Raw genomic sequence first — 12257 nt, forward strand, 5'->3', positions numbered from 1 at the left:
CAGGACCTAGCAGTGGTAACACTAAAAGACCACAGGTCTTGGAACACTCTATATTAAAGAGCAGAAGAACTAGGGTTCTCGCCGAAAATATCATGCCCAGTAAAGCTAAACATAATCCTGAATGAAAAAAATGGACATTTAATTTTTTTTTACAAAACTGAATTTAATAGAAGATTTGACCTACAAGAGCCAAAAGAAATTTAAGGTTCATACAAAAGCTAACTACAAAGGACTCAATAAGGACAGATTGTTTACCTTTTATGTATGTAAAATGTATGTCTAAGATAGTTATTAGTTATTAGTAATTGGGTAGTTCATAAGAAAGATTAGGGTAGACCTGAGTGCGATATGACTTTAAAAATTAAACCCTTTTAGGAACACCAAAAAAGAGTGATTATTTTATACAAATGAGGTGCAAGAAGAAGAACCAACACAGAGGAATTAGACAAGGGAAGGTGGCTGTTAGTTCTGGAACACTACTTTCATTGGGAATGGGTTCAAGAGGGAAGTACACACACACACACACACACACACACACACACACACACACACACACACACACACAATCTTAATTGTAGCCTTCGGGAGGAGAGGAGGAGAAAGGAGGAGAAAAAAACAAATTAAAAAGTGCACAGCAGAGAACAAAAGAAAACTTACAAGGAAGCAAAGAAAAGATGGACAGCTCTCAATGCATGGTATTTATTATGTAGGCTTTTTTGAAATGGAAATTTATTGCTATATGTTTTGAATTCTCTCTTATGTTCTTCTGTGCACATGACATGCTTTTTTTTCCCCATTTCTTATTTTGTATTTAAGTTTCAATACTTAAGTGTATGTTTCTTTTTCTTTTCTCTATTGTATATTTGTTTTAGTATTTAAGTCTACAATTTAAAAAATAAAAATATTGAGTACTTATTGTGTGCAAAGCATTGTGTTAAGCTATTATGAAAATCATGTAAATGACATTTTATCTTTAAAATTTTGACTAGTGATTGTACTGATATTGTACACACCCCATGTATTAAGTTTTATTTCCTTTGTTTCATTTTGTTATTGCTTAATGTATTGTTTTTCTGCAATATTTAAAAGTTCATTCAATATATATTAATTAAATATTCACTAAATGTTCAGGACTGTGTTAGGTACCATAGGCACAATAGAAGTATAAAATGTATTGTTTAATGGTGGAAACAAAATTTATTATGTGAAATAATTATAAAACAATATAAAGCAATTTATAATCAAAGGTTAGGTGACATAGATTATTATTTTAAAACTGGAATTATAAATAACTCAAACATTCATATCATAGTATTAAATTTCTGATTTGAGAGCTATAGTATATTCCCTTTATATGCACCTTAATGTTAAATTACTCAGGGAATTCAGTCAGCTATCTCATACAGAATTCTGAGTCAAATATTATTTCAGCAGTAATTGTTATACACATTTGAAAGATTTAAATTACTTTTTCTGTAATGTCAAGTTTATTCAAGTATCTTAAAATTCAAAATTAATTTGGAGTGAAAAATTCTTTGGAACTTATTTACAGTTGAAATCTGTCAGTGTTTATAAGACGTGCAGTGATACCTAGTTTGCATATCATTGTAAAGATCAGAGTCTTTTGAAAGCTTGAGTTGTTGAAAATTACTTTTCTCTCTGAAAAATTTCATATCCACAGAAGTAGGCATGATACAAAGTTGGTGAAATAATATGAGTGGTAGATAAAAATGAAGAGGAAAGAAAGGAATAAGAGCAAGTTGCTTTGTGGAGCTAGTTTCTCTAAGAATATGTTTGTTTATGAGTCAGTTTTTTTCCTTCATTATTTCTAGAATTTATTTGCTATGTTATGTCTGTTCACTTTTCACATCACTTATATAGCCCTTTTGTCATTTATCTGATTAGTATAGTCAGAATGACCTTCTTGCCTTTGGCCAGATCATTTATTCCAGCAGTGGGTAACCTGTGGCCTGAAGACCACATGTGGCCCTGTAGGTCCTCAAATGCAGCCCTTTGACTGAATCCAAACTTCACAGAACAAATCTCCTTAATAAAAAGATTTGTTTTGTAAAACCTGGACTTAGTCAAAAGGCCACACCCAAGCACCTAGAAGGCCACATGTGGCTTCCAGGCTGCAGGTTCACCACCCCTGATTTAGTCAGTCTGTTAAATTCATCAGACTGTTATGTATATGGTTCTGTCTCTTCAATTTCCATGGACATATATTAAGCCATCTGCTGCCTCTGACTTTAAGAGTAGAAGTGGTTTGACATTGAATTGATATGTAGTAATATTTATCTGGGAGTCTTTAATTACCTTTTTTTTTTTTACTTTGTAAAACTGGATTCCAATGTAGATAATATATGTGTGTCAAAGTGTTAGTAGCAAGATCTACATGCACTATAAAATAGATTTTTAAATCAAATTTATAATTTCCTTTGTTGTGCACTAAACTAGTATTATCCAAACTTTCTTGATTGTGCATTCTTATCCTTAAATATATTTTCATCACACTCACTTAGTGTATGTATAGGTGTGTATAAAGTATATTCATGTGTATTGTAATACATACAAAACAGACATTATGTAAAGATTAAATGATTGTGAAATTAATATTTTAGGTTTTTGTCTTATGGATGATATGAAACTTCTGTTGCTGAAATCAGTTATTTATATATTTAAATAATAATATTAAGTCATATTTTAATGAGAATAGCAAAATTGAATATGTTTCATTATTTTTGAAAAAAATCTCATTTTATGATAGTGATTTGGAGATCTGGTTCCAAGCTCATTTTCTTTCTGTATTTAAATTTAATGTTTGTCGTAGTTGAAAAAGGAAGCCTCACTGGATATAAAATGAAGGAGGTGCCTTGTTGCCTACACTTGCTAACTCATGATACTCCTTCTTCAACCTACTAACCAGTAATGCATAGTTTTTGTTGAAATACAGCCAGTAGGTATCCATCTTCCCTCATGTCACTTACTTTTTCTTATAAACTAGTTGGAAGATGTTGCATTTTATATTTTCCATATTTTCTTATATACTGTTCTTGATTTTGAGAGTATTTTCTTCTCCCAATTTCAGGTTGGGTGGGACTATATCGGCTTACAAGATAGTACCAGATGAAATAGAAGAAATTAAGGTACAGTATAATATCCTTCAACTCTGAAAAAAAAAAGTAGGCCTGGGGAGGGAAAGAAAAGAATTCTTCCTTTAAAAAAAAAGATAAAAATTACTAAGTATGTTGAAACATTATTGAATTCCTAATTAGTAATAATTCTTAAAGAGGGCACAGAGTTATTATTCATCATCTGACTTCACTTAACCATCTGAAGAGATCTTTAATGAGAAATTATAATAAACATAAATAGGAATTATTCAATTTCTGTGAAAATTTGTGCATTGGGGATATAATGACTTTAGAAGAGGCACTTCAGCTGGTGGTGCATAACAGATCAACCAAACTTTTGGTGCTAAGGATATTTGCTGCTTAGTATAATTAATAAACTAAAATGGTGAGTTACAAATAAGAGTAATATTAAAATGTATGCATGTTAAAGTGAATGGGAAAAATCCCACACCTTCTTTGCCTAATTTGGGAAAGTTTCATAGAGAATAAGAGCTTATATGTGGGCTTATAATGATAAAGAAACAATATAAGAGAAAATACTAAAACTAATTTTTCATCATGTTTCAGTTCCTTTTTCTTTTGTCACACTAAGCATAACTCAAATTTCAAGTGATTCTTACTTATTGCTTTTAAAACATTTTCAATGTATAGTTGTCAGTTAATGTGAGAAAGTGTCCTGGTAGCCTAAAATTTGATGTACTATTATATTCCTTCCCCTTAAATTTTGTTTCAGATTCTTTGGCTTGAGCAGATTTATTACTATTAAAAATAAGTTCACTTCAAAGATAGCAAGCGTAGGAACGTTGTTATTCTAAATAGTAATTAACTTCGATTCTTACATAGCGTTTACAAATATTTGCCAATGATTTAGAAAGAGAGGGGTAAGAGTGGGGAGAGATATTGCTTATTTTCTTTCCCAGCCCTTAGTCCTACTACCTTCTCCATTGTAAATTTTTGAAGTTTCGAATATTTATTAGGGAAAGTTGAATATTCAACATGAATATATCATAACTGCTTATGTCACAGAGATCTTTTTGGAGAGAGGACTGGATTTAGAATAAGAGGCCTTTAGAGAAAATCGCTGTCTTAATACTTTTGTGACCTTGGACAAGCTACTTTCCCTCCTGGGCTTTAGTTTCTTCATCTGCAAAATGGAATTAGAATAAATGATATTTGTATGTATGTCATCCAGAAAAGGAAAAAAAACATTTTAGCACTTAAGAATTAGTAGATGATTGGATTTTGTTTACCTTTTCATATTACCTTAATGGGATCCCTTTTGAACAAAGTAAGAATAATGGTAACTTAAAATAACCATTAACAGGCTTCTTTTATCTATCCTTTTGTGTTCCCTGTGAATGTTGGTTATAATTGTTCCGATGGATGATTGACAGTACCAAAGTGCAGCTTATAATTTTGTTTTATCTGGGGCAGATAAGTAGGATAGTGGAGAGAATTCCAGAAGCAGAGTCGTGAAGACCTGCCTTTGATCCTTACTGGTTGTATGCATCTGACTTGACGCCACCTCCCCACTTAAACTCCCCTTCCCCCTTGACAGGCATACTCAGTTTCCTCACTGATAAAATTAGAATAATAATAGCACTTACCTTGCAGATTTGTTGTGAGGATCTAAGGAGATGGCACATCTAAGATGCTTTGAAAACCTTAAAATGCTGTATAAAATGTTAGTTATTATTATTATCCAGAGAAAAAGGGGGTTAAAAAATTATAAATGGTGGCAATTTTTTTGCCATCAAAAAAGAACCAAAAGAAAGCATATATAAATGTGTGTATATGTATATATGTTACACACATATACAAAGATATACACATATTATATATGTATCTTACATAAAATAAAATACATAAAAATTTACATAAAATTTTACATATTTCATATAAAATAAACGACACATAGATTTATACACACATTGTATGTGTATTTTATATAAAATAAACTTGTAAGCATAATCAATTCAAACCTAGCAGTAATGCATAGTACTGATGTTTAATACTAAGAAATGTAGTTGAAAAATTTCATTTACATTGTCACAGGTAAATGATCAAAATAAATAGAAATTTGTGGAAGGTGAAATATGTCTTTTAATTCTAGTTTTCTCAACTAAATGTCAGTTTAATCTCTAGTATTACTAGAATAAATTTTAATAATGAGGAAAACAAGGTCTAAAGAGGTTATGACTTGTCCAAAGTCACACCACAACTTAGAGTATTATTTAAAAGGCAACCTGGTATAGGATTATATCTGCCATCTATGAGACATAATCTTGATACCTCTAATCAACTCCTAATATTTATTCCAACCCTGAAAATTTTTATCACAACGTGAAGCTAGGATTGGAACTTCTTTGCTTTCTATCGCAGAAAAACTTAAGTATTTAGATGCCAAAGTCATATTTGTGATGATACCATCATATCTTTCCTTATCTCAGGGGAACAACATGGTGTAGTGGAAGACAATCTTCTGGCAGGAATAGGAGAGAAACTCCATTCCACTGGTCCTCTCACCTAAACTACTATCTAAGACCTTAAGTGGACTCTACCCTGAAGCCAAACCTCTTGTTCACTTGTTTCAGTCTTATCCAACTCTTCATGATCACAATTGGGCTTTTCTCAGCAAAGAAACTGAAGTGGTTTGCCATTTCCTTCTCCAGCTCATTTTACAGATAAGGAAACTGAGGCAAACAGGGTTAACTGACTTGCCTAGGGTCACACAGCTAGTAAGCGTTGGAGGCCATATTTGAACTCGGGAAAATGATGAGCTCCACCTAGCTGTCCCTCTCTGCCAAGTACTCTCTTCACTCCAGTTACCAAAAAAGGATATTTTTAAAAATGTAAATAGTATTTTATCTTTTCCAATTATATGTAAAGATAGTTTTCAGTATTCATTTTTATAAAGCTTTGAGTTCCAAATTTTTTCCCTCCCAAAGACAGCAAGCAATCTGCTATAGGTTATACTTGTGCAATCATGTTAAACATATTTCCATATTAGTTATGTTGTGAAAGAAGGAACAGAACAAAAGGAAAAAAAGCATGGAAAAAAATTCATAGTGTGCTTCACTCTGCATTCAGACTCTATCAGTTCTTTCTCTGGATATGGATAGCATTTTCCATCATGACTTTCAGAATTGTCTTGAATTATTGTATTGCTGAGAAGATTTAAGTCTGTGATAGTTGATTCAGTGTTGCTGTTACTATGTACAATGTTCTCCTGGTTCTTCTTACTTCACAGCATCAGTTCATGTAAGTCTTTCCAGGTTTTTCTGAAATCTTCCTGCTTGTCATTTCTTATAGCACAACAGTGTTCCATCACAATCATATGCCACAACTTGTTTATACCACAACAGTTTCCAATTTTTTGATATAACAAAAAGAACCACTATAAATATTTTTGTTCATGGAGGTCCTTTTCCCTTCTTTATGATCTCTTTGGGATACTGACTTAGTAGTGGTATTGCTGGATCAAAGAGTGTGCACAGTTTGATTTGCTTACCCTTGGCCATAGTTCCAAATTGCTCTTTAGAATGGTTGGATCAGTTCACAACTCCACCAACAATGCATTAGTGTTCCAGTTTTCCCACACTTTCTCCAACATTTATCGTTTGCCTTTAATGTCATATTAGCCAATCTGATAGGTGTGAGGTGGTCCTCAGAGTAGTTTTAGTTTGCATTTCTCTAATAGTAATTTAGAGCATTTTTTCATATGACTATAAATGGTTTTAATTTCTTCATCTGAGAACTGCCTGTTCATATCCTTTGACCATTTATCAATTGGGGAATGACTTGTATTCTTATAAATTTGACTCAGTTCTCTATATATTTGAGAAATGAGGCCTTCATCAGAGAAACTTACTTCAAAATTTTTTTCACAGCTACTATTGCTAACTGTATTTCCCTCCATCCTATTCCTCCTACCCCCATTTGTTATATTCTTTCTCTCCTTTTAGCCTGTCCCTCCTCAAGAGTGTTTTGCTTCTGACTACCCCTTCCCTCAGTGTACCCCCGTTTTCTTATCCCTTTCCCCTTCTACTTTTCTGTAGAATAAGATAGATTTTTATACCCAATTGCCTGTATGTTAATCCCTCTTTGAGCCAATTCTGATGAGAGTAAGGTTCACTCACTCCCCCTCACCTCTTCTCTTCTACTATAAAAGTTTTTCTTGTGAGGTTTGAGCTTCCAGGAGCCAAGATGGTGGAGTAAGAAGTAAGTTGCTCTCACTCTCCCTTATTAACCTCTAAAAGCCCAGAAAATATTGCCCCAGGAAAAACCCTGGAACAGCTGAACCATCAGAAAGACATTTTCAAAAGTATACAAAAAGTACTTCAGAAGGAAAAGCAGACAAACAAGACACTTTGGAAAATAATGGGTTGAATTTATTATACAGAATATTCTAGAAGTGTTAGTTCAGTTTTAAGTTATTATTAGTATTGGGCATTTTTTTTTCTTTTTTAATGTCAGTGGTATAGAATAGAGATTCAGGGATTCATTCACATATAATCCTCTTTTTGTTTTTTATTTTGTATGTGGAAGTCCTCATTTTTCTTTTGGGTATTTGTAACCAGGAGCCACTGGAGTTTTTGGACTCCAGCCTCTAATAGGTTCACTCTTAATCTGGGCAGACAGGAAGACAGCTTCAGAGAGGTTAAAATAATAATTTATTCTTCTCATTGGGTTCCTGATAATGGGAGCACCAGTTCCTACAGGATCCCATAATCATCCTTCTCCCAGGGGGCAACAACACCTACATCTAGATGGGGGCCAGTTGAGACAGGCACAGCATTCCAGCTTGTGCACTCCTTTAAATCCTCCCAAGCCTCAGTGTTGGCTGATTGAAGCAAGCACAGCATTATATTGTCATATTCCCAAAATCCCTACTCACTGACCAATGCTCCCTTGATTTATAGAGAACCACATAAAGAAGGCAATTCTCCAGCAATAGCTTCACAAGTTTACATTAACTCATCATTATATCTCACTGCACAGTTACAGTGTTTATTTACAATTCAAGCACAGATGTTTATATTATTTATCATCATGTGGCAATGTACAAGAGTGGTAGAAATGTTTACAAGCCATGGGCCTGGGAACTAGAGATTGTTCTGGCTATGAATCCTGGGAATCGTTATCTAAAAAAGGATAACAAAATCCACCTTACTTACAGTATTTAAGTTCAGGTTTTAAAAATAAATAAATGGTGGAAGGAAGGGGAAGGCTCTCAGATATCCAGTAGACATTCCAGATGGGCTTGAATAGCTCAATTGTATATGAAGAGGTCATTAAAACAGTGAATTTGCCTCAAAGGTTCAGAGTTCATTCATCCTTAGCCACCCATTTCCATAAAATTCCCAAAAGTGTATAGGAAATCTAAGCAACATAATTGGAACTGATTGCCCCAAAAAGCAAGGTGGAGTGTCTTGATGAGAGAAAGAGCCTTTGAAACTAAAAATATTGCCAGAACTTAGACAGACTATACTTTTTCCACCTCCTACTTAGAGATGGCAAATATCCTCAGAGCTAGAACTCTGAGGAAGTCAATGAGAAAAGATTTTTGTCAATCTTAATCTATAGGTCATTGATCTAACTGAAAGAACACTGCAGCACTCTAGCTGAAAAGTCACTCTAACACTTTAACTGAAGAGAGCATAGTCTCACCTCAGCCAAGCCAGTGGCTGAAGGTCAGAAAAGACTGCAGTTGCTTATTGAAGAAGATCAAGCACATGGAGTATAACAAATCTACCTTTCCATCAATGATGCCTTGCTATGACCTAAAAAGAGCGTTGCAGCCAAGTGGACTGCCCAGCTTAGCATTGCAGCAGCACACCAACCAGCCTGTCACTGTATGGGAGTAACTGCTTAATGGCAGTGTGACCTGCCAGGCTTGGTCCAGCAGTCATTGTCCAGTGAAAGTGTGCATTCAGATAGTCTGATGCTTCTTAATTTTTTTTCTCGATCTGTTTTCTAGGTTAATTGTTTTTGTTATGAAATATTTTACATTTTATTCTGTGTTTTTCAGTCTCTTTCATATTTCTTGTTACCTCATGGAGTCACTGGCTTCTGCTTTATCCATTCTAATTTTCATGGAGTTTGTTGTTTGGGCAGGTTTTGTATGTCTTATGCCAAGTTGCTCATTCCTTTTCCAATTCTTTCTTCCTTAGCTCTCATTTCTTTTCCAACTTTTTCTCAGCATTCTCTTTTCATTTATAAAAACATTTTTAACTCTTACTAAAAACAAACAAAAAAACCTCTTGCTTCATGTCTTCCAGAAATTCTGACTAAATCTTTGTTCTTTGTTCAGGCTATGCCTTTTTCTGAGGCATTGTTTTTAGATGTTTTGGAGTCATTCTCTTCTGCATTTGTGTCTTCAGCTTCCCTGCCACCATCATTGCTCACTATGTTGTGTTCCTTTTTTTTTTTTAAATAGGTTTCCCCTTTCATTTAGCCTAATTCCTGGCTTTGTTCTTGATGTTAGGACTGGCCTCTGCTACATGTCTGAAGGAAGGTCTGAGGTGATCCTTTTGATGGTGATGGTACTGTACTCCTAAACGGAAAAGACCATCTCTTTGAAATCTGGACCCCAAAAAGGAAAATCCCTGGACTTTCCCAAATCTCTGTCATTTGCCTGAGGCTGTAATCCACTTTCTGTTCTGTTACCTCCTGATTGCCCCTAGCTACTTTCCACCCTTAATCCTGTGTAGATTCCATTCTCCCTTAGCCATTTGGTCCAGGTCCCTAGCATTCTCTTCACAACAGCTTACTGGCCACTCCCATTCAGATCCTCCTTAGACCTCTCCTCCAGTCACTTCAAACTATTTCACCACTCCCAGATCCCTCCCACAGTCTTTCTGTATATAAAGTCCATCTTGTCTCCATTAAAATGCCTGCAAATATTATGCTATAAGAAATGATGGGCAGGCAGTCTTCAGAAAAACCTGGAAAGACTTGTATGGACTGATGCTGAGTGAAGCGAGCAGAACCAGGAGAACATTGTATATAGTAACAGCCATGTTGTACGATGTCATCTCCAAAAGTCTCATGATGGAAAATGCTATCCAAAGAAATAACTTTGGGGTTTGAATATAGTTCGAAGCATACCATTTACCCCTTTTTTTCCTTCTGTTTTGTTTTGTTTCCTCTTTTTTGTGTATCCTTCTATTGGTTCTAATTCTTCCTTACAACATGACTGATGTGAAAATATGCTTAATAGGAATGTATATGTATAGTTTATATCAGATTGTGCACCGTCTTAGGGAGAAAGGTGAGGAGGGGGGAGGAGAAAAATTTAAAACTCAAAAGTTTATGGAAATGATTGTTGATAAATCAAAATAAATTAATAAACAAAAGACATTAAAACAACTTGAAAAAAAAGTAAAATGGTGAGATTATTAAAATCTAGCCACTGCTCAGATTCTTATAATCTAGTCAGTGGTTCACAAATGTTCAGATTCCTTAAGAGTCAGGTCAGTATGGTGGATCTTTAATAAACCTTGCCTTTGGCTGAAAGAAGGCTTGGGCCTAATTCATTTGGGCAGAATTCGTGATTTTCAGGTCCCAGCACCCCTAAGCTTCTAAATGTCAACACTTTTGCTGCTTTCTTTGGATATTGATTTTGTGCTACCCTTTCAGTACTCTCAAAGGGGTCCAAGCCAGGGCAAAGTGTGATTACTACCCCCTGGTCTGACCTCTGAAAGTTCCTGACCTAGTTTTATGTCTGTGAGAGTATAGAGTTCTGCTAAACTCTACCCCTGTCCGCCAGCTGGAAAGCTCTGTTGGTTCAAGCTGGCAGCATAATTGTAGACATAATTGTAAGTTTTTGCTCCTTTGTTGTTCTTCTGCAGTCTGGGCTAGATTTCTGGTAGTAAGATCCTATTTTGTACCCAAGGTCTGAGCTATACCAGTGTTGCAGTTGCTGGCTTCTAAACTTATTCCTTTCTCAGTATACTGTCTAGGGCCTCCCTACCTGTGCACAGACTCCCTTCTCAATCTGTCCTGGATCTGCAACCCAGGACTAGATAATAAACAGCAAAGCTGCCAGTTGGCCCTTGTCCCCATCAAAATACTCCATTGTGGGTCTAAGGATGCCTGAGTGTGGGTCTAGGATCTCCTTTTTATGCTAGTGTGCAGGCTTACTCTGGGCACTGGAGTGCTCCATATAGCTTGCTTCTGTCCCAACTCTGTCTGCAGAATTCTTGGGCTGTCTCACTGTTTCTTAGCAAAGATACTGGAGTGATTTGCCATTTCCTTCTCCAGTTGATTTAGGCAAAAAGAGGTTAAGTGACTTGTCCAAGGGTCACATAGTTAGTATCTGAGGCTAGATTTGAATTAGGGTCTTCCTGACTCTAGGCCTCAGCCTATGCTCAGCCATATACCTGCTAATACTGAACCCCTTCAATCCTACTTTTTCTCATTATTTCTGAAATTCTAGCCATTTTTTTCGAAATGAATTTTGCTGTTATTTTTCTAATAGTTTTTTTTTTTATTTTTAGTTTCCAACATTCATTTTCACAAGATTTTGAGTTCCAAATTTTCTCCCCATCTCATCCCTCCTTGAAGATGGCATGCATTCTGAATACCCCTTCCCCCAATCTGCCCTCCCTTCTATAATGTCCCCCCTTGTCTTATTCTCTTCCCCTTCTATTTTCCTGTAGGGCAGGATAGATTTCTGTACCCCATTGCCTGTAAATCTTATTTCCCAGTTGCACGTAAAAACAATTTTTAACAAATGTTTTTAAAGCTTTGGGTTCCAAATTTTCTCCCTTCCTCCCTCCACAACCACCTTCATTTTGAGATGGCAAGCAACTTGATACAGATTATACATGTGTAGTCATGCAAAACACTTCCAAAGTAGTAATGTTGTGAAAAACTAACTGTATTTTCCTTCAGCCTTTTCCACCCTGTTTATTCTGTTCTCTCATTTGACCCTGTCCCTCCTCAGAAATGCATGCTTCTGATTACTCCCTCCCCCAATCCACCCTCCCTTCTATCATTTCCCCCCCTTATACCCTTCTCCCCTATTTTACTATAAGGTAAGGTAGATTTCCATATGCAGTTGAGTGTGTATGTTATTCCCTTCTTAAGCCAAATCCAATGAGAATAAGATTCACTCAT

The 12257-nt window shown here is 35.3% G+C and overlaps 1 protein-coding gene across 17 annotated transcripts in view; it reads left to right on the forward strand.

Moving 5' to 3' along the window:
* GPHN (gephyrin) overlaps positions 1–12257 on the forward strand; it is a 789636-nt gene that overhangs the window by 298848 nt on the left and 478531 nt on the right. For 16 of the 17 annotated variants that reach the window (XM_021004811.2, XM_021004814.2, XM_021004816.2 and 13 more), the window contains exon 3: positions 3089–3146. The exons of the other annotated variant lie outside the window; for it this stretch is intronic. In XM_021004811.2, coding sequence (XP_020860470.1) covers positions 3089–3146 — 58 coding nt within the window. The remainder of the gene's footprint in view (positions 1–3088; positions 3147–12257) is intronic. 17 annotated transcript variants of the gene reach the window in all.

The sequence above is a fragment of the Phascolarctos cinereus genome, unplaced genomic scaffold (assembly GCF_003287225.1).
Source record: "Phascolarctos cinereus isolate Bilbo 61053 unplaced genomic scaffold, phaCin_HiC Scaffold_3;HRSCAF=262, whole genome shotgun sequence".
NCBI lineage: Eukaryota > Metazoa > Chordata > Mammalia > Diprotodontia > Phascolarctidae > Phascolarctos > Phascolarctos cinereus.